The sequence below is a fragment of the Ovis canadensis genome, chromosome 24, assembly GCF_042477335.2.
Source record: "Ovis canadensis isolate MfBH-ARS-UI-01 breed Bighorn chromosome 24, ARS-UI_OviCan_v2, whole genome shotgun sequence".
Taxonomy (NCBI): domain Eukaryota; kingdom Metazoa; phylum Chordata; class Mammalia; order Artiodactyla; family Bovidae; genus Ovis; species Ovis canadensis.
In genome coordinates, this window is record NC_091268.1 from 42,232,697 (window position 1) to 42,255,074 (window position 22,378).

General features: G+C 49.4%; 1 protein-coding gene across 1 annotated transcript; it reads right to left on the reverse strand.

Annotated features, from left to right (window-relative positions):
* Positions 1-469: 469 nt before the first annotated feature.
* LOC138428869 (cardiotrophin-2-like) lies at positions 470-4,512 on the reverse strand. Its single transcript, XM_069569801.1, has 2 exons — positions 4,315-4,512; positions 470-1,831 (listed from the first exon to the last, which is right to left on the reverse strand). The coding sequence occupies exons 1-2, from the start codon at positions 4,510-4,512 to the stop codon at positions 1,373-1,375; spliced, it is 657 nt and encodes a 218-aa protein (XP_069425902.1). The 3' UTR covers positions 470-1,372.
* Positions 4,513-22,378: the final 17,866 nt, after the last annotated feature.

Genomic DNA, 22,378 nt, shown 5'->3' on the forward strand with positions numbered 1-22,378 from the left:
CCATCTCTTTTTCTCTCTGGGTCCTTCTTGTCTCCCTCTACGACTTCCCGTATCTGTCATGTCCTTGCTCCCCCGGGTTTCTCCACCGCTTGCGTCTGCCTCTCTGAGCATCTCTTTGCCTTCCCGTGTCCTGTTTCCTCTTGGCCCGTTGTCGCCTGTGCATATCTCCACCTCATCTCAAGGAAGGGACACCTGTCACTCTGTTTGCCTCTGTCCTTCTCTCTGTCGTGTCCTGGCCAGGAACACACCTGTTGGCCCTGTGGTGGAAGGGCTACTCCAGACAGATTTCAGCCACCTTCGCCCAGGGTCACTCTACCTGCTGCTCTCCCTGTCCCCCATCCCACCCCTTGTGGCCCTGCCGCCTCTCCCTTTGATGCCCTCCACCCCTTCCCCTCCCTCTGCCCTAATCCACACCTTCCCTTCTCCTCAAGTCAGGTTTATGGAGACAAAAAAAAAAAAAAAAATCTCACCCCTTTGAAGAGTTTTATTTATGAGAATAAATCAATTTTTTGTAAATAAAATGTTTAACAAGAACATTGAATTTACCAGTATATACAGTCGTTGACAATAGGGAAACACATTTAAGGAGAATAAGATCCTTGGGGTATGGCCTGGTGGCCCCAGCCATCCGCAAAAGCCACACTATAAATAGGAGCTTTCAAGAGAGGCCAGGCCCGGGATGCCATCTGTCATCCCGAAGTGGATGTGACCTGAGCAAGAAACAGATGTGACTCAGGCCCTTAGCTTTTCAAGAGTCAGACATCCATTGAATAGGAAGTGAAGCACCGTAAGATGGGAAGTTGGAGCAGTGGCCACAATCAGAGAGGTAGTCTAGAGCAGGAAGTGAACTCCAGAAAAAAGGGAGGCCTCGTTGCTCAGAAAGTCCATATCTTTATGCAGGAAGTGAGGTCGACAGAGACAAGAAGGGTATCCCTTGACCTCCTCTAAATTGCAGGAAGGGGACCAACTGTACTCCCCCTGTAGACTGGGAAGTGAAAATGAAAAGTGTTCCTCACTCTGTTGCATCCCACTCTGTGACCTCATGGACTGTAAGTGAAACCTCTTCAAAGAGGTATTTCTTTCCACCCAGGAAGTGAGCCACCAGTACCACTGGAATGGGAATTCATGAGATGCTTGCTGTCCATGGAGTCCCACCCAGATCAGGAAGGGAGGCCACAGGATCTGGGCAGGAAGGCCCAGGCATAAGGACTAGACGCCTGGTCCCAGGAAATGTTCCCAGATACGTGGTACACAAGCCCTGCTAGACAACAAGGCAGAAAAGACTCCCTGGTGAGAGAAAACAAAACAAAACAGGAAAGAATCAGCTGTGAAAGGGAAAGGGTTGCACCTCTAACAGGAAGTTCCACCTCCTCTATTGAGAGTATTTGTCCTTGAGCTCACCCAAGAAAGTCACAGCTCGGTCTGTCCAAAAGCCGAAGTCCCGGATTATTACATACCCTCGACACCTCTTCTGGAAAGCCGTGTCCCCTAAGGGGACATTACTGAGGTGGGTGTTTGCTGGGGGTGTGGTCACGCCCAGGGCAGTCATGATGTCAGCCAAGTTGCCCGCTAGGCTTTTGGCCTTGAGTCTTGCTTTCCAAAGCTGATCCTCTATGATGGAATTGCCATGGTTGAGGTCATCCTGGTCAAGCATCACAAGCCGGAGGTGCTGGCTGAAGGACCAGAAGGCCTCCTGGATGAGGCTCAGACGTACTTCATCTTCCAGGCCATGCCAGGTCTCGAAGAACATTTCGGTATCAGGCAGGGTACTGAGCGAGAGTTCAGGGAGTGAGAAGTCGGGATCACTAAAGGGAGTGCCTTGGTGCTGGAGCTGCACGAGAGACAGAGACAGATGAGAGTGAGGGGACCCAAACGCTGCCCTAGGGTGCCCCTGAATTCACATCTGCCTTCCACGAGACTGGCCTCTTCCTAGGGGGAGTCGCCATTCCCTGCCTCGGGGAGTTGAAAGGTTCTAGCACAGAGCCCGAGTTCTTAGGCTTCAACTCAGCCTCCTCCACATACAACTTGTGCGACTTTGAATCACAGCTTCAGTAATTCCCACATGGCGCTGTAATGGTGAAGATGATAAGATGTAATAGACATGAGGCACTTAGCACTTGGCATACGATTAGGGCGTTAATATCATTCACTAATGATATCTTTATATTAATATCATGAACACTATGATGATGTTACTTATTACCATATTTGCAAGGTAACCACATGACAATGTGGTTAAAGCTGTATTTCCTTTTTATTCACATTCTTGAGGGGTTAATATTTGTAAATACTTATTAATATTGAATTGAAATATAAGGTTATTGAGTTAATGCCTTCTCCATTAAATTTCTCACCTCCACAAACCTAGACCCACAGAATTTTAGTGCACACTGATAAAGTCTGTACTTCATAGATCACCTAGTCCTACACCCCCATTTTACAAATGGGGAAACTCAGGGTCCTCAAAGCTACCCAGAGGATGGTGGCAGATATGAGACTAGAAATTAGAGGCAGGGACTTCCCTGGTGGTTCAGCGGTTAAGAATCTGCCTGCCAAAGCAGGGGATGTGGGTTCGATCCCTGCTCCAGAAAGATCCCCCATGCCGTGGGGCCACTAAGCCTGGGGACCGCAACTCCTGAGCCCTCACTCCTAGAGCACATGCTTCGTGACAGTAGAAGCCACTGCAGTGAGAAGCCCAAGACTGCAAAGCAGAGGAGGCCCTGCTCCCGAAATTACAGAAAGCCTGTGACAGCCACGAGGACCCAGCACAGCCCCAGAGAAGGAAACTAGATTTTACAGAAGGAAACAAGAAACTAGGTTCGGTAGATTCACGTGGACCTAGATATGGTACAGTGGAAGAGTCACAAGCTCCAGGGCCTCCAGGGCCAGGTGGGTCCCGTCACCCGGAGAAGAAGCAGATTGGGTTCGGCTGCGGCACAGCGACTGGAGGCCAACAGGACCCCTGTGCCTGTTTTGGACAGGTTTTCAGGTTCAACATTTGAACAAGCATCGCATGGCCTAAACAAAACATCTGTGGGTCAGACCCAGCCAGCAGGCTGCTGCTTTGAACTTCCAGACAGTTTTGGGACCTCAGGTAAATTATTCCCCCTCTAAACCTCAGATTCCTGGACTTTGCTTCATAGTCCAGTGGTTAAGACTCTGCCCTGCAATGCAGGGGGTGTGGGTTCAATCCCTGGTTGAAGAGCTAAGATGTCACCTGCCTCGCAGCCAAGAAACCCAAAGGATAAAACAGAAGCGGTATGATAACAAACTCACTAAGGACTTTAAAAATGGCCCACATCCAAAATCAAAAAGAGGGCTTCCCTGGTGGCTCTGTGGATAAGAATCCTCCTGCCAATGCTGGAGACACGGGTTCCTGATCCAGGAAGATGCCACGTCCTAGATCAACTAAGCCCGTGCACTGCAACTACTGAGCCTGTGCCCTAGAGCCAGGGAGTCGCAACTACTGAGCCCACATGCCCCAAGTACTGAAGCCTTGCGAGCCTGAGAGCCTGCGCTCAGCAAGGAGGGAAGCCGCCACAGTGAGAACCTGCACACCACAACTAGAGAGGAGATGCCACTCAGGAAAACTAGAGAAATGCTCAGTGCTGAGTCACATGTGGCATGTCCAACTCTCTGCGATGCCGTGGACCATGGCCCGCCAGGCTCCTCTGTCCATGGGATTCTCCAGGCAAGAATACTGGACTGGGTTGCCATGTTCTTCTCTGAAACTAAAGAAACTAAATAACAAAGCCGAAACTAAATTTAGCTGAAACTAAATAGCAAAGATCCAGCACAGCCAAAAACAAATACCATAATAAAAACATTAAAAAGTTTTTAAAAAATCTAAAAAAGCCACCTCAGTTCTCTCATTTGTAAAAATTGGTCATAATTTTGCCTCCTAGAGCTATCTGAGGAGCCAGTAAGATAATGAGGCTGAATCTCCCAGCATGGCATCGGCTCACGAAAGCAAGGGCAGAGGTGGTCATGGGCAGACTCATGAGCCTGTAAAGCACTTTCCCTAGGTGCTTCCTTTGAATCTTCTGACAGTCCTGAGAGGTCAGCCAAGGCACGATCAGCATCCCATTTGGCAGATGAGGAAGCTAAGACAGGGAGAGAAAGAATGACCTGCCCAAGGTCACCCAGCCATGAGTGACCTCATTCCTGTTGGCATGTCTCTAGCTGGCAGAGCCCCTGGAGCCCAGGAGCCATGGAGGAGCCTTCTTCCAGCCTTGTTCTGCCTCCTTCCCCAGGGCTGGGCCAAGAGGGTGACAGCCTCCTCCCATCGCGCCCTGCTCACGGCCCGTCACTCACGTAAGTCTGCAGCAGGGTGGAAGTCTGCCTCTGCAAGTGGAGTGCCAGGTTATAGGCTTGCTTGACAGACTCGGCTGTGGACACGGGGGCTCCCAAAGGGAGAGGGGGCAGCAGCAGGGCCAGCAGGCAGAAGGGGGCTGGCAGGAAGAAATCAGAGGTCAGCACCAAGTCCCTGACCTCCCCTGCCAATTCGCTCATTCATCATAACAGCCCCTCATATGGATTCAGCCCTTGTGGCTTACAACGGTCTTGTATGTGCCACTCAGGGCAGAATACCCTGTTAGCAGATTCTTTCTAGCCCAGTATATTCCCTTGGGACTTCTCCGCTGGTCCAGTGGCTAAAGACTCTGAGCTCCCAAGCAGGAGACCCCGAGTTCAATCCCTGGTCAGGGAACTAAACGCACACCACAACTGAGAATTTGCATGCCGCCATGACTAAGAACCAGCACAGCCAAAGAAGACAAATTTTTATTTTTTCTTTTAAAATGCAATTTTATATAAATAAGTATTAAAAAGAAAAAAATATTCCCCTGACCTCCAGACTTATGTATTCAATTTCCCACTTGATGTTTTCCCTTGGATGTTAATAAGCATCTAGCTGCCCTGTTCCCCTCCTTCCCTGGTCTTTCCCATCTGAGAAAAGTGCATGTCCATTCTTCCAGGTGCTCACATCAAAGTCACGGGGTCCTCTTGGACACCTCATTCTCTCTCTCCCACTACGTTCACCCCACACTAAATCCTGTTGGCTCTGTCCTTAAAAGGTGGCCACGAGGTCTGCGGGGTTTTGTATTTGTTTGTGTTCACACCCTGAAGCTTGCAGGATCTCAGCTCCCTGACCAGGGATTGAACCTGGGCAGTGAAAGCCCAGAATCCTAACCACCAGACCACCAGGAACTCCCTGGGTCTGTGTTTCTGCATCCGAGCACTTGTGGCAAGTGTACCTAGACTCTGTGAGAGCTCACTAAGCTGTATACTTAGGACTTGTGCACATCTCCCTGTACATATGTGATATTTTCAATACAAAGTTTGAAAACATGTGGATCTCTCAGCTGGCTCAGCAGTAAAGAATCCACCTGCCAACTCAGGACAACATGTTGGACCCCTGGTCTGGAAATATCCCACACACCATGGAACAACCTTTAAGCCCTTGCACAATTAGCGAGCCTGTGCCCTAGAGTCAAGGAGCCACAGGTACTGAAGGCTGTGTGCCTAGAGCCTGCAACAGGAGAAACCACTGCAATGAGAAGTCCACGCACCTCAGCTCGAGAGTATCCACCACTCACGGCAACTAGAGAAAGCTTGAGCACAGCAGCGAAGACCCAGCACAGCCATAAATAAGTAAAAGATGCATCTAGAAGCTATGTCTCTCCCTGCTGCTGTCTCTGCTTCCACCCTGGTCTCCCTCTGCCACCTGGAAGCTCTTCAAGTCCAGCTAGATCCCTCCTTTGTCCAAACCTTCCCACGGCTCCCACCTAACAGTGTGACTATTAAAGTCCTCACTGTGGGCTACGAGGCCTGGCCCCTCTTTTCCACAGCACCCGCTACTCAGACTTTGCCCTTGCTGGGCCCTGCCAGGACCACCTTCCAATCCCACCCAGGGATTCTCCTTCTGATTCTTCAGGGCTCAACTCGAAAAGGTATTTGGGGATGTCCCTGGCAGTCCCAGGCCTAAGACTCTGCACTGCCAATGCAGGGCGCTCAAGTTCAATCCCTGGTCAGGGAACTAGATCCCACCTGCCCCAACTAAAACCTGGTGTAGCCAAATTAAAAAAAAAAACAACAACAACAACAAAGACAACTTAAAGTCACCAGCAGTGATGGAGATGAGAGGCAGACCAGGATGGCTTCGTTAGCTTCCCTGTCTACATTCCTGAACTCCCAGAAGTTCAGAACTTAAGGGGAGGCCTGAGGGGAAGCCCTGTTCATTCATTCATTCAACAAACTTGGATCAGTGTATGCAAATTCTATCACGTCTGTGTAGGTGCTCAGTCCAGTGCGACTCTTTGCGACCCCATGGACTGTAGCCCACCAGGCTCCTCTGTCCATGGAATTTTCCAGGCAAGAATATTGGAGTGGGTTGCCATTTCCTCCTCCAGGGGTTCTTCCTGACCCAGGGATCGAACCCATGTCTCCTGTCTTCTACTTTGACAGGCAGATTCTTTACCACTAGCACTACCTGGAAGTCACACTGGCATAATTTACTTATGATCACATGGACTGTCTGTCTGCTGAAAGAAATCTCATTTTTTGTCTGTTTCTTTACTGCTGTGTCCCCAGTGCTTGGGTTTCCCTGACAGCTCAGTGGTAAAGAATCTGCCTCTGCCAATGCGGGAAATGTGGGTCTGATCCCTGAATGGGGAAGTTCACACGGAGACTGAAATGGCAGTCCACTCCAGGAGTCTTGTCTGGGAAATACCACGGACAGAGGGCCCTCGAGGGCTGCAGTCCATGGGGTCCCCAAAAGAGTTGGACACGACTTAGCAACTAAACAGCAACAATGACCCCAGTACTTAGACTCCGGTGAGTGTGTGCTTAGTCACTTCAGTTGTGTCCAACTCTTGGCTACCCCGTGGACTGTAGCCCAGCAGGAGCCTCTGTTCATGAGATTCTCCAGGCAAGAATAGTGGAGTGGGTTGCCATGCCCTCCTCCAGGGGATCTTTCCAACTCACAGATCAAACCCAGGTCTCTTGTTTCCTGCATTGCAGGCAGGTTTCTTATCACTAGCACCACCTGCGAAGCCCCCTTAGACTACTGCTGCTGCTGCTGCTGCTGCTAAGCTGCGTCAGTCCTGTCCGACTCTGTGCGACTCCTTAGACGGCAGCCCAACAGGCTCCTCTGTCCCTGGGATTCTCCTACCTAACACCTAATAGGCACTCCAGAAGTATGTCTTAATGATGAATGAAGTCTTCTGTGTGTAAGGTTGTGGATGTTCGCAGCAGACGCAAGAGCAGCCAGGTACCTGAGTCAGATGGGCCAGAGGGTGCAGGCAGTACCCCCTCCCTCCTGGTCTCAGGACGCTGGCGCCCTGTATCCCTCACTCACCCAGCAGATGATAACCCATGGTGTCTCCTGGATGCTTCCTCTCTGCAGTCTCTCGGTGGTTCTGCGACACCTGTCCTCTTGCCCCTCAGGTGGCTTTATACTTGGGTCTGAGCCCTCCGGCCACCCATGAGGGAGGGAAAGTCATACCTTGGGGGTTGTGGGGGGAGATGCAGAAGCCCCTGAGGCAGGGGACAACTAGGGAAGGGGGCATTGAGGTGATACCCTAGTCCCCTACAGCCCCCCAAATCTGACTTTAACTCGGGTTGCTGGGAGAAAGGGAGCCAGGCAGGGAGGGGATTTTCCTAGCGACAAAGGGGCTGCCCTGCTCCCTGGCAATCTGCACGTCCTGGGATCCAGTTTCCCTCAAGGAGGTGGCCCCTGCTCTGGCCCATCAGGACCCAGGCATCGGGCCCTGGTTCTGGAGGAATTCGGAAAAGGGACAGGGGGGTGGTGTGTAAGCAACATCACTCACACCCTTACCCGGGAGCATGTGATCCCGTGCAGGGCCCTGTGGGGCTCCTTGTCTCAAGGCCTTTGTGTCCTTCATTTCTTTCTTTCTTTTTTTTTTGAGGAGTTTATTTTAAATATAAATGAATTTATTTATTTTGTCTATGCTGGATCTTCGTGGCTGCGTGGGCTTTTTCTGTAGTTGCATCGAGTGGGGCTACTCTTCGTTGCAGGGCACAGGCTTCTCACTTTGGTGGCTTCTCTTATTCCTCTAAAGCACGGGCTCTAGGGTGAGGGCTCAGTAGTTGTGGCTCACAGACTTAGTTGCTCTGAGGCATGTGGGATCTTCTGGGATGAAGAAATGAACCTGTGTCTCCCACATTGGCAGGTGGATTCTTTACCACTGAGCCACGAGGGAAGCACCCACCCACCATCCATTTCTTTGATATTGCAGGTGGCAGCCTTCATTCAGCCTCCGTGATCTTCCCGGACTTGATATGCTGCTGCTGCTGTATCGTCGCTTCAGTCGTGTCTGACTCTGTGCGACCCCAGAGATGGCAGCCCACCAGGCTCCCCCGTCCATGGGATTCTCCAGGCAAGAACAAGGGAGTGGGTTGCCATTTCCTTCTCCAGTGCATGAAAGTGAAAAGTGAAAGGGAAGTCGCTCAGTTGTGTCCGACTCTTCGCTACACCCATGGACTGCAGCCTGGCAGGCTCCTCTGTCCATGGGATTTTCCAGGCAAGATTCCTGGAGTGGAGTGCCATTGTCTTCTCCAGGACTTGATATGGGCAGCTGTTAATTAGCTGTTAATTAAGGAAGGGAGGGATTGCAAAACCAGGGAGAAATAAAACCAAGAGCAGCCTTGGGGCAAGATGCCCATGCCTGAACATGAGATACATACAACATCTTTGAAGCATTTGCAGGTACTGAAACCCCCTCTGGCGGGACAGGCTGTGGTATGCTGCCCTCAAACTGGTAGACCCCAGACCCGTTGGACCTGAAGGTTGAATACATTAATTTCTACCTGACACCACCAAACATCAGGAAAATGTTCACGAGCCGATCCCATCCTTTTTTACTATAAAACTTCTCAGTATTTTCCCGAGGGGGAACATGGTTTTGAGAGCATAAGCCTGCTGTATCCCCCTTTGCCTGGCAAAGCAATGAAGTTCTCCTTTTCAAATTCAGCCCCATCTTTGTCCCTGAGGTTTATCCGGCACCAGTGTCCAGAGAAGCTGAGCTTTAGGCATCACCATGTACCTGTCTTGGGCTTCCCTGGTGGCTCAGACATTAAAGAAACTTCCTGCAATGTAGGAGACTCAGGTTCGATCCCTGGGTGGGGAAAATCCCCTGGAGGAGAGAATGGCTACCCACTCCAGTATTCTTGCCTGGACATTCCAAGGACAGAGGAGCCTGATGGGTGACAGTCCCTGGGATCTCAGAGTCAGGCATGACCGAGTGACTAACACTATACTGTACTATATGCACAGGTGGGCACGTGGACCCACACCAGATGTGTGTATTCACTTTCATACATTTTTACACTCAAGGATGTATTGACTGTAGCCGTGTGCTTGTCCCTGTTCCAGATAGAGTGGGATAGGGCAGGGAAGAAGTCAGACACAAATCCCTGCCCTTGTGGAGCTGACACCCCAGTGGACATGCCCCCAACTGTGTTACACCACACACCCTGCCAGGGAGTGTCAAACACAGGAGTGCACATGCGTCCGTGCTTATGAACACACGGTCATATCCAGAGCCCCCACCATAAGGCAGGGGCTACATCTGTTCATTCATTCACCCATGTAGACCCTGAGTCAGCAGCTGTCGATGGAGCCCCTCCTGTGAGTTGGCACTGGGGTGAATAATAAGGGCCACACAGTCCAGTGGTCCCCCACAACCAACATGTGAGCTCATACAAAAAAGATTTCCTAAAGCTACAAGGTGCTGAGAGGAAGCCAAAACAGGTTGATGTCATTAACTGAGGGTAGAGGGGATTTAAATAAGGAGACTGAGGCCCAGAGAGGGGCAGCTACTTACCTGGAGTCACACAGCAAGGCCAGGACAGATCATAGGCTCCTGGCACCGCCCCCCCACCTTGTTTGGGACTGACTCTAGGGTGTCCCCAATCTGAGCTGTGAGCTGAAGGAGGGAAGAGGTTGAGGGAAGAGATACATTCTGAGGTGGGAGATCCTAAATTGGGTCTCTGAGCCTGGGGCCTGTCAAGTCTGCCAGGGAGGGCCTGTGTTGGGCAGGCTGTGATGTCAGAGGATTAGACTAGGCCCATTGAGTGGGTGCACTGAGGCGTGGGCCAGGCCAGGTAGTGGAGGAGGAGGAGGGGGGAGAATAGGAGGGCAGGAGGGAAGGAGGAGGAGGGGGAAGAAAAGGAGGGCAGGAGGGGAGGAGGGAGCCAGACAGGCGATTTTGTGCTATTCACATGTGGGCAGGGTACTTTGGGCTGAGCCTCACCCCAGAGGGCAGGCTCACCCTGAGCCCACCCCACCATCTCCTCCTCCTCCTGGGAACTTCACTTGCTCTCTGGACCGTTCACGGGCCCTTCACAACGGAAGCAATCCGCCCCTATCCCAGGCCCAGTTCCATTTTTCTAAGGCATTTGTCTTGGCAAATGTCAGAAGGTCTGCCGCTTCATCCTGCCCCACCTCCTAGCCCACACATCTCTATCTCTGTTTCAGTCTCACCAGAAGCTGATGCCTGGGAAATTCTAGCAATTGAAGAGTCAGCAGTCCCTGAGTGGGAAAGATCCCCTGGAGGAAGGCATGGCAACTTGTCCCAGTATTCTTGTCTGGAGAACTCCATGGACAGTGGAGCCTGGGCCGCTACAGTCCATGGGGTCCCAGGGTCTGACTCCACTGAGCGACTAGCACTGACTTTTCTTTCCAACTTGGGTAAAAATCCTCCCTTTGTCCATCACTAGCTTAGGCAAGTTACTTAAACCTCTCTGTGCCTGAGTTTGTTTCCTCATCTGAAGTCCAGAAAAATTGTCTTGGCGACTTAGGGTCTTGCTGACTTCACCGACCAAGTGCCTCGACCTTTGCTATGAGACCTCTGCTATGAGAACCCCTCCATGGCCCCAGTTCAGCTCAGTCACTCAGTTGTGTCTGACTCTTTGTGACCCTATGGACTGCAGCACACCAGGCTTCCCTGTCCATCACCACCTCCCAGAGCTTGCTCAAATTCATGTCCATTGAGTTGGTGATGCCATCCAACCATCTCATCCTCTATCGTCCCCTTCTCCTCCTGCCTTCGATCTTTCTCAGCATAAGGGTCATTTCCACTGAGTCAGCTCTTCCCATAAATTGGCCAAAGTATTGGAGTTTCAGCTTCAGCATCAGTCCTTCCAATGAATATGCAGGACTGATATCCTTCAGGTTTGACTAGTTTGAGCTCCTTACCTCCACCATAATGCCTCCAACCAATGGCAAAAGCCTCAGTGTCCCACTATCTCAGGCTTGGAGCCCAATCCCAACCAGCCACACTAATGCTAATGCCAAGCAGGGCCCTGTGGGACTCCAGGGTGCAGAGGCCTTTTTGTCCACCATTCCTTGTAGGAGGGCCTCTGACCTCCACGACCTTCTCTAAGTTCCAAAGGGCAGAGTAAGTAAGTAAGTGAAAGTCGGTCAGTCGTGTCCGACTCTTTTCGACCCCATGGAGTATACACAGTCCATGGAATTCTCCAGGCCAGAATAGTGGAGTGGGTAGCCTTTCCCTTCTCCAGGGAATCTTCACAACCCAGGGATCAAAACCAGATCTCCCACATAGCAGGAGGATTCTTTACCAGCTGAGCCACCAGGGAAGCCCACGAACACTGGATTGGATATCCTATCCTTTCTCCAGGGGATCTTCCCGACCTGGGATTGGAACAGGGTCTCCTGCATTGCAGGCGGATTCTTTACCAACTGAGCTATGAGGGAAGCCCAAAGGGCAGAACAGCTGTTAATCAAAGCAGAAGCAGCAGGTGAGGCAGAGGCTTATTAAGATGAGAGACAGACCTTCTAGGACCCTGCACACACCCTCATCTTGTCCCCATCCTGGGGAAACTGCAGGAGAACAGATACAAGACTGTTACTGCCTTGATCCTTATCACAGACTCTTGCCTGACTGTGTACCTTTTCCCTACTCACCAGGGAGGGGGTGGGACACAGTTCTTGAGGCTCTAGCCTACCGTGCCTGGCAGAGCTCTAAGGCCATGCTTTCTTTCTGCTCCAAAACTCTGTCTCCATATTTCTGTTTGGCATTGGTGCACAGAGAGCCAAGATTCTGGCAACAGTGTTCCCAAGAGATCTATTCGGTCTGTCCACCAGGATGCTCAGTCATGACCCTGCCATCCAGCAGGTTCCATCATGAGGCCCATTCAGAACAAATAAACAAGAATTCAAGCCAGAGCCTCTGACTCCAATATTAGCCCTTTTTGAGTAAATCTTCCCTCCTACCTTTCCAGGCAAAGAGAAAAGCCAGTGCAAAGGCATCCTTCCTGGTGGTGCTCGCATGGCTCAGCCAAGATGGATATCAGTAAGAAGGATTCTGGGAGGTGGTAGAATGCATGGCATCTCCTTCTGACCTTTCCTGAACTCTTCCGGTTGGTGGTGGCTTGTTAGTTCCATCTTCCATTCTAGGACTTCTTATTGTAAAATAACTCACGCAGATGGTTACTGTGGTGTCTGGCTAGGGTAGGCAATTTCGATCATTGTGCTTCCCCTAACAGTATGGATGGACAGAGGGTAACAGACTATGGTCAGAACAGAAAGTAGGATGAGAGCTATGTAATGGGGGACAGAGGGAATATGCTTACCATTCAGGTGATCCCTTGGAATATCTCCAGCTACCCATGCTGAGGTGTATTTTTTTTCACAATTGTATTTATTTATTATTATTTGTTATTTTGGGCTGTGCTAGGTCTTCACTGCTGTGTGCGGGCTTTCTCTAGTTTCAGAGAGCGGGGGCTGTTTTCCTGTTGAGGTCTGTGGGCTTCTCACCGTGGTGGCTTCTCTTGTTGCAGAGCACAGGCTCTGGGTGTGCAGGCTTCAGTGGTGGCTGCACGTGGACTCCGTAGCTGCGGCTCTTGGACTCAGGTGCTCTGAGGCGTGTGGGATCTTCCTGCACCAGGAACCGAACTGGTGTCCCCTGCATTGCCAGGTAGATTCTTAACCACTAGACCACCAAGGAAGCCCCTATGCTGTTTTATTTGTAAGTGAGCAAGTACCATTGTCACGGGCTCATAAAGCATGTTAACTAGGGACTCAGACCCTTCAGGAGGGAGGGCCAGGCTCAATCCCCCAGACAAAGTGTAGAGACCAGCAGAAACACTAGCTGAAGCCAGGAACAGAAGGGAAGGGCTGGGCTAGAATGAGTAGATGTAGAGGAGAGAGCTGAGCGATATCAGTTGTGTGTCCAGAACTAATCCTCCTTTCCTAAATTTACCCAGAAATTATGATCAAGCAGAATCCTGCGGAAGTTGTACTGGGATGAAGAGAACTTATTAGGAGAAGCAAGTAGATCTGAACAGTGCCAAAGCGGACTGTAGGACATTGTTGGTGCCCCATCCAGATGCTTTTGCCAACAGCACACCAATCCCTCATGTCCCGCTCCTCTGGAGAACTGCCCAGCACCTCTCCTCCTGGAAGAATTTGGCCAGTGGTGAAATTAACTTCGTGATACACTTTTGGCTCCAGAACTTTCTCTAGATCAAATGTGGTCAGTTGAGACCACATTCTTCCTCAGCTTTTTATCACCGATATACCTTGATGCTAGTAAAGTAATGCTCAAAATTCTCCAAGCCAGTCTTCAGCAATACGTGAACCGTGAACTCCCTGACGTTCAGGCTGGTTTTAGAAAAGGCAGAGGAACCAGAGACCAAATTGCCAACATCTGCTGGATCATGGAAAAAGCAAGAGAGTTCCAGAAAAATATCTATTTCTGCTATATTGACTATGCCAAAGCCTTTGACTGTGTGGATCACAATAAACTGTGGAAAATTCTGAACGATATGGGAATACCAGACCACCTGACCTGCCTCTTAAGAAATGTATGCAGGTCACGAAGCAACAGTTAGAACTGGACATGGAACAACAGACTGGTTCCAAATAGAAAAAGGAGTACGTCAAGGCTGTATATTGTCACCCTGCTTATTTAACTTATATGCAGAGTACATCATGAGAAACACTGGACTGGAGGAAACACAAGCTGGAATCAAGATTGTTGGGAGAAATATCAATAACTTCAGATATGCAGATGACACCACCCTTATGGCAGAAAGTGAAGAGGAGCTAAAAAGCCTCTTGAAGAAAGTGAAAGAGGAGAGTGAAAAAGTTGACCTAAAGCTCAACATTCAGAAAACGAAGATCATGGCATCCAGTCCCATCACTTCATGGGAAATAGATGGGAAGCTGTGGAAACAGTGTCAGACTTTATTTTTTGGGGCTCCGGAATCACTGCAGATGGTGACTACAGCCATGAAATTAAAAGACGCTTACTCCTGGAAGAAAAGTTATGACCAAGCTAGATAGCATATTCAAAAGCAGAGACATTACTTTGCCGACTAAGGTCCGTCTAGTCAAGGCTATGGTTTTTCCAGTGGTCATGTGTAGATGTGAGAGTTGGACTGTGAAGAAGGCTGAGAGCCGAAGAATTGATGCTTTTGAACTGTGGTGTTGGAGAAGACTCTTGAGAGTCCCTTGGACTGCAAGGAGATGCAACCAGTCCATTCTGAAGGAGATCAACCCTGGGATTTCCTTGGAAGGAATGATGCTAAAGCTGAAACTCCAGTACTTTGGCCACCTCATGAGAAGAGTTGACTCATTGGAAAAGACCCTGATGCTGGGAGGGATTGGGGTAGGAGGAGAAGGGGACGACAGAGGATGAGATGGCTGGATGGCATCACGGACTCGACGGACGTGAGTCTGAGTGAACTCCTGGAGATGGTGATGAACAGGGAGGCCTGGCGTGCTTCGATTCATGGGGTCGCAAAGAGTCGGACACGACTGAGCAACTGAACTGAACTGATACCTTGATAACCTTATTCTTCTGAGAACATTTCCCCAGGCACTTGATCCAGAATTTCCGTGATGGACTACACCAAACTCAAAAGCTTCTGCACAGCAGAAGGACCAATTAACAAAATGAAAAGGCAGTCTATAGAAAGGAAGGAAAAGTTTGAAACCATATATCAACGGGAATTAATATCTAAAAAGTTAAAGAACTTAGTGTAGACAAGAAAAAATAAAATAAAGAGGAGGAGACATCCCTGGTGGTGCAGCGGATAAGAATCTGCCTGCCAGTGCCGGGGACTTGGGTTCATCTCTAGTCCAGGAAGATGCCACATGCCGAGGAGCAACTACGATCTCACAGCCATAAATAAATATTCACCATTTAAAAAATCTTCTCATACAGGTGAGAAAATGGAGTTTCTAAGAGGTGATGTTACACAATGCCCGAAAGCTAGAGATGATGCTGAAAGCTCAACTTCTTTGTACACCAGTGCCAAATAAAATCTCAGAGACAGAGTTTTGGGTAAAATAGGAATGGAGCGCTATACTGCTTTGCCAGGCAAAGCGGGATACAGTAGGTTCATATCCTCAAAAATATCTGTCCCTCATTTTGGGAAGATAGTGAAAAGTTTTATAGCAATTATTCAGAGAGGGCATGATCAACTTGTAACATTCTTCTTTTTTCCTTCATTTTTTATGATATTGTATTAGCCATACATAAATAGAGTGAACACTCTTCTGATGGGTTGGTGGTGAAGTAAGTAGGGATTCATGGTCTCAAATCAGGTCCAACTGGTCAGGTGTCTACATGCTTGTGGGCAGGATGCCATTGTTAACCATCAAATTCTCTCACCTGGAGGGGGTTTTGGTATCTGCAAAAGAGCTCAAAGATATTGTGTGCATCCCTTGATGGGGAATCAGGCTCTTACCCTGAGGCTACTCTTAATTTTCTTGGCTCCTCCCTGGTTTTGCATCCCTGCATTCCCTGATGAACAACTGCTTGAAGCTGCCTATTAGAATTCAGGGAAGGCCATGGAGCCTGAATGAACCTTGTTTCCTATCATTAAAGAATTGGAGGAGGGGACTTCCCTCATGGTCCAGTGGCTGGGACCCCCCAAGCCGGGGGCACGGGTTTGATCCCTTGTCAGGGAATAGATCCCACATGCTTTAACCCAGTGCAGCCAAATTAATAAATATTTAAAAAAAAAAAAAAAGGGAGGACACGAAGACCTTGTGTCCAGGAGCCCCACAGGGCCCTGCACCGAGGTAAGGCCACATCTCCACACTGAGTCTCATCCTAGATTTCAGTGGAAAAAAGAATCCCCTGGGTTACTCTTACAAATATAGATTCCTGATTCCCACTCACACATTCCATAGGTCCTAAGGAGCCACTAGTGGTAATGAACCCGCCTCCCAGTGTAGCAGACTTAAGAGATGTGGATTTGATCCCTGGGTCGGGAAGATCCCGTGGAGGAAGGCACAGCAACCCAGCCCAGTATACTTGCCTGGAGAAGCCCATGGACAGAGGAGTCCAGTAGGTTGCAGTCCATAGGGTCAAAAAGAGCTGGACACGATTGAAGCGACTTACAAACATGCCCCAACCACTAATGCCGAGGAAGCTGAAGTTTACTGTTCTATAAACACCCACAAGATTTTCTAGGCCTAAAACCAAGAGCAAAAAAAAAAACCAAAAAGAGATGTGAAAATGACCTTTTCATCATGGGGTATTGGAATGCAAAGTAGGAAGTCAAAGGATATCTGGAGTAACAGGCAAGTTTGGCCTTGGAGTACAAAATGAAGCAGGGGAAAAGCTAACAGACTTTTGTCAAGAGAACACACTGGTCATAGCAAACACACTCCTCAAATAACACAAGGGGCAACTCTACACATGGACATCACCAGATCTGAAATCAGATCGAGTGTATTCTTCTCAGCCAAAAATGGAGAAGTTCTGTACAGTCAATAAAAACAAGTCCTGGGGCTGACTGGCTCAGATCATTGCTCCTTATTGCAAAATTCAGGCTTAAATTAACGAAACTAGGGGAAACCCCTAGGCCATTCAGCTGTGACCTAAATCAAATCCCTCATGATTATACAGTGAAAGTGAAAGTCGCTCAACAGGTTCAACTCTCTGTGACCCCATAGACTGTACAGTCCATAAAATAATACTGGAATGGGTAGCTTTTTCCCTTCTCCAGGGATTTCTCAACCCAGGGATTCAACCCAGGTCTCCCGCATTATGGGCAGATACTTTACCAACTGAGCTATCAGGGATGATACAGTGGAGGTGATGAATAGATTCAAGGAATTAAGATCTGGTAGACAGATTGCCTGAAGAACTATGACAGAGGTTTGTAACATTGTACAAGAGGCAGTGACCAAAACCATCCCAAAGAAAAAGAAATGCAAGAAGGCACAATGCTTGTGTGAGGAGGCTTTACAAATAGCTGAGGAAAGAAGAGAGGTAAAAAGCATGGGAGAAGAGAAGGAAAGATATACCCAACTGAGTGCAGACTTCCAGAGAACAGTAAGAAGAGATCAGAAGGCCTTCTCAAATGAACAATGCAAAGAAATCAGAGAACAATAGAATGGGAAATACTACAAAGATCTCTTCAAGAAAACTGGAGCAATCAAGGGAACATTTCATGCAAAGATGGGCACGAGAAAGGACAGAAACTATAAGGACCTAACAGAAGCAGAAGAGATTAAGACCAGGTGGCCAGAATACACAGGCGAACTACAAAAAGAGTCTTAGTTATCTGGGTAACCACGATGGTGTGGTCGCTAACCTAGAGCCAGACATCCTGGAGCCTGAAGTCAAGTGGGCCTTAGGAAGCATGCCTATGAACAAAGCTAGGGGAGGCGACTGAATTCTAGCTGGAGCTATTTAAAATCCTAAAAGATGATGCTGCTAAAGTGCTGTACCCAATATATTAGAAAATTTGGAAAACTCAGCAGTGGCCCCAGGACTGGAAAGAGTCAGTTTTCATTCCCATCCCAAAGAAGGGCAATGCCAAGGAATTTTCAGATTATCACACAATTGCACTCATTTCATGTGCTAGCAAAGTTATGCTCAAAATCCTTCAAGCTAGGCTTTGGCAGTTAGTGAACTGAGAACGTCCGATGTATAAGCTGGGTTTAGAACAGAAAGAGGAACCAGAGATCAAATCGCCAACATTAGCTGGATCATAGAGAAAGCAAGGGAATTCCAGAAAAAAAAAAACATCTATTTTGGCTTCATTAATTACTGGAAAGCCTTTGACTGTGTGGATCACAGCAAACCAAGGAAAATTCTTAGAGGTGGGAATACCAGACCAACTTACCTGTTTCCTGAGCAACCTGTATGAGTCTCAATTAGGAACAACCAAGTGGTTCAAAACTGGGAAAGGAACACAACAAGGCTAGATACTCTTACTCTGTTTATTTAACTTTATGCAGAGTACATCATGCAAAATGCAGGCTGGATGACCCACAAACTGGAATCAATATTGCCAGGAGAACTATCACAAACCTCAAATAAGCAGATAATAGCACCCTACTGGCAGAAAATGAAGAGGAACTAAAGAGACTCTTCGGAGAAGGCAAAGGCACCCACTCCAATACTCGTGCCTGGAAAATCCCATGGACGGAGGAGCCTGGAAGGCCGCAGTCCATGGAGTCGCTGAGGATTTGACACGACTGAAGTGACTTAGCAGCAGCAGCAAAGAGCATCTAGATGAGGGTGAAAGGAGAGCGAAAAAGCTGGCTTAAAACTCAACATTCAAAACACTAAGATCAGGGCATGCGGTCCCATCACTTGATGGCAAGTAGAAAGGGGAAAAGTGGGAGCAGTGACAGATTTTATCTTCTTGGGGTCCAAAATCCCTGCGACTGTATGGACTGTAGCCTGCCACGCTCCTCAGTCCATGGGATTCTCTAGGCAGCAATACTGGAGTGGGTTGTCATGCCCTCCTTCAGCAGATCTTCCCCAAAGAGGGGTTGAACCCGTGTCTCCTGCATTACAGGCAGAATCTTTACCACTGAGCCACTGGGGAAAGCTGTTTTAAGTATATACAAATAACATCTGCTCATGGTAAAACTGTCAAACTGCAGAGTAGGTTACAAAGTGAAAAGCAAAAGTTCTCCATCTCTGTATGCAGTCACAATCAGCCGTCTCTCTATCCAGCCAGCGAGGGGTACAGGTATACCATCCGGCCCTGAGGTGCTCTATAGAGTGTGAGAAATGGCTTTGACCTTCAGTAGGCTTATATTCGGGTCTCAGTTAATGAAGTGGGGCCAGTAGTGCTTCTGCTAGGACTGAAGCAAGCTGGATGGAGACTGTGTGGATCTAGGAGTACTTGTCTTATCCCAAAGGGGCAGCCACAGTTCTGCACCAGCTCTTTCTTGTTCAAGGAAACAAAGATTGCAGACTCAGTGTTGCTGGATTCCAAGCGAAAGAAATGAGTGGTTGCTGTGCCAAACTTAACACACAGAGGATGGACATGATCAACTGGCAGATGCTATCGCTCTGAAGGTGGGCTCTGAGGCCTTGGGAATCCTAGCAGTTTGAAAAAAATTATGTTATGATACTAATTATTTTTCTTTATAATTCTATATTGCTTTCTAAACCGTATTCATTTATTCAAGTATTACTTGTTTTCGGCCATGCTGGGTCTTTATCGCTGCGTGCAGGCTTTCTCCACTTTTGGCGCTGGGTACTCTTTGTGGGGTGTGCAGGTTTCTCGCTGGGGTAGCTGGTGTAGGCAGGGAGCACAGGCCCTAGGTCCTGGGCTCGGTAGTGTAGTGCTCGGCTTTTGTTTCTCTGCATTATGTGGGATCTTCCCAGACCAGGGTTCAAACCCGGGTCTCTTGCATTAGCAGGCGAATTCTTTACCGCTAGACAGACCCCCCCGGAGAAGCTCTGAATACTAGCTTTATCACTCAGTCATTCCCAGGTTCCTCATCTATAAAATGAGAATGGTATACAGGATTCTTAGGAGAATCAAATGAGATGCTGAAAGCACATAAGAGACAGACTCTTCATAAGGCTTATATCTCAGGGAAGAGTCAAATGACTCTCATCTGGGAATGACACACATGAAGGCTTCTTTGGGACACAAACCTGAAAGATGAACAGTTAACTGGGTGAGGCGGTGAGAAGAGTGGAAAGGAAGAACCTAATCGGTAGATGGACTGGCCCCAGAAAAATCCCTGGGGAATCATGCAAGCCAAACTAAAGCAGTGAGGAGGAAGAGGAAACAATCTTCCGGGAGTCAAGGATTTCCTAAATACACTGTGAGCTAGAAGGAGCCTGAGGCCAGTCCCTGCAAATTTAGGACTTCACATCACAGCAGCCAGCCTGCGTTCAATTCCCTGCCAGAAAAACCACACTCCCCAAATCTTCCACAGGGCCCTCGAACCACAGGGGTGGAAAGTGAATAGGTTTGCAGGCAGAGGAGGAAGATTAAGAAGGCAGGTAAGAAGGTACAGTGGTAGGAAGCAGCCCCGTTTGCCTTGGCAGCTGAGGTGTCTAGAGCGGAGGGGGAGGGGGGCGCGCCGAGGGGGCGCGGTGCCTCCAAGATTGGTTGGGCTATTGGCAGCGCCCACAACTTCAGGATGAGGAATCCGCTCAGGTTGTTGAACCTCAGTCAAAGGAGAATGCGCGCCCCCTAGCAACAGTAATCGGTAGTGGACCCCGAAGGACCCAGATGAGGGGCGGGGGCGGAGGGGTTGCGGCTCAAGATGGGGTAGACTGCCTGGCACAGTTTTCTTCTCACAGGAGCTAACTCCTTCCGGCATGACGGACACCTGGGATCCCAAAACAGCTGGGCTGGAAGGGCCCTCGAGAAACGAACTACCAACACGTGCCCTGTGTCAGGCCCTGAAGGTGGGCTTTTTCGTGAACATTGTCATAACACTCTGCTTCGACATAGGTATTGTTATCCCCATTTCTCAGAGAAGCAAAATCGAGGTTTGGTGACTTCCCAAGGAGGGGTGGGGATTTTGTATGACTCCAGACCCTTTTCCCTGGAGCTCACCTGACTTGGAAGCTACCGATTCTCTGAGGTTTGGGGGAACAAGCGTCAGGTGTGAGGCGCCGGAGTCTTCCAAGGGACAACAGCGTGACAGTACCTGGGCAAGAACCACGCCTCCCTTGTCGCCAGAACATTGATTACTGTTGCTTTCCTTTAAGAGCCTTCCCCTGAAAGATGAAGTCGTCGCCACACGGGGAGGCGGATGTTACAGGAGCCGTCCCCTGTAAGATGAAGTCGTCGCCACACGGGGAGGCGGATGTTACAGATTCCTGGATTTCTCGGACGTCTTTTCTCCCTCATCCACATTGATCCCCACTGGCGACAGAAATTCTTCCCCTCCACTAGCGAGTGAAGGCAAGAGACTACATTTCCCGGCAGGTCGTCAGAAGTGGGTGGCGAGGAGAGAAGGAAACAGACTTTCCCTTTCCCTCCACTCTGAATTTGGACTGTTGGTGGAGATGCACATTTCAGCAGCGCATGTTCTTTCTCTGTTGAGCTAAGGAAGGGACTACGTCCCCCAGCAGGCACTGGCACAGAGGATGTGCTAGGCTGCCATCTTTATTGTAGTCCTTTCTCCTGTTTCCACAAGCAGTAGCCTTAGCGAATGAACTACAAATCCTAGGTCATCGTCTCCCTTTCCTCCAGCGGCCGTCTTTGCTGATAGACCCCGCCCCTTTCTCCTTCCATTGTCTGGTGGAAGATAATAGAAGGAGCCGGGAAGACTGCAACTCCCGTCAAGCTTTGCGCCAACAGGAGGGGAATTTACAGGCGAGCTAGGTGCCAAGGTGGTATAGTGAGGCGACCGCGAGAAGCTAGGTTGCCTGCCACTTTTATGGTAGTCTTCTTATCCTCTTGATCCTACCATTCTTAAGGAACTCTAGAAGGCTGCTACTGCTGCTGCTAAGTCGCTTCAGTCGTGTCCGACTCTGTGCGACCCCATAGACGGCAGCCCACCAGGCTCCCCCGTCCCTGGGATTCTCCAAGCAAGAATACTGGAGTGGGTTGCCATTTCCTTCTCCAATACATGAAAGTGAAAGTGAAGTCGTGTCCGACTCCTAGCGATCCCGTGGACTGCAGCCTACCAGGCTCCTCCATCCATGGGACCTTCCCGGCAAGAGTACTGGAGTGGGAAACTACTATTCCCATCGCACCTCGTAAGATGGACTACTAGTCACGTGTCCACCCCTCTTTCGCCATCTTGTTTGTAGTCATCTTTCCCCGGCTCAACGCTCTGCAACCAGGAGCCTTGGGGCAACCGGACTACAAATCCCGGCACCCTCTACTCCTGGCTTTTCACGTCCTCCGCCTACTTCTTTGTAGTTCCCACGGACCCCAGCAACCCTTTGATCCCACGGTAGCCCCAAGCGGCCGCAGGACTACTACTTCCGACATGCCCTGCGCATGTAAGTCCTGAAAAGTGGAGGTGGTAGGGAAGGAGGAGGCAGGGGGCGGGGTTCTTCTGGGAAAAGGAGTACAAAGGAGGAAGAGTGGAGCAGGAGGGCGGGGAAGGGAGGAGGAGCAGGGAGGGGAGGGGAGTGGCAAGAAGGAGAGGGGA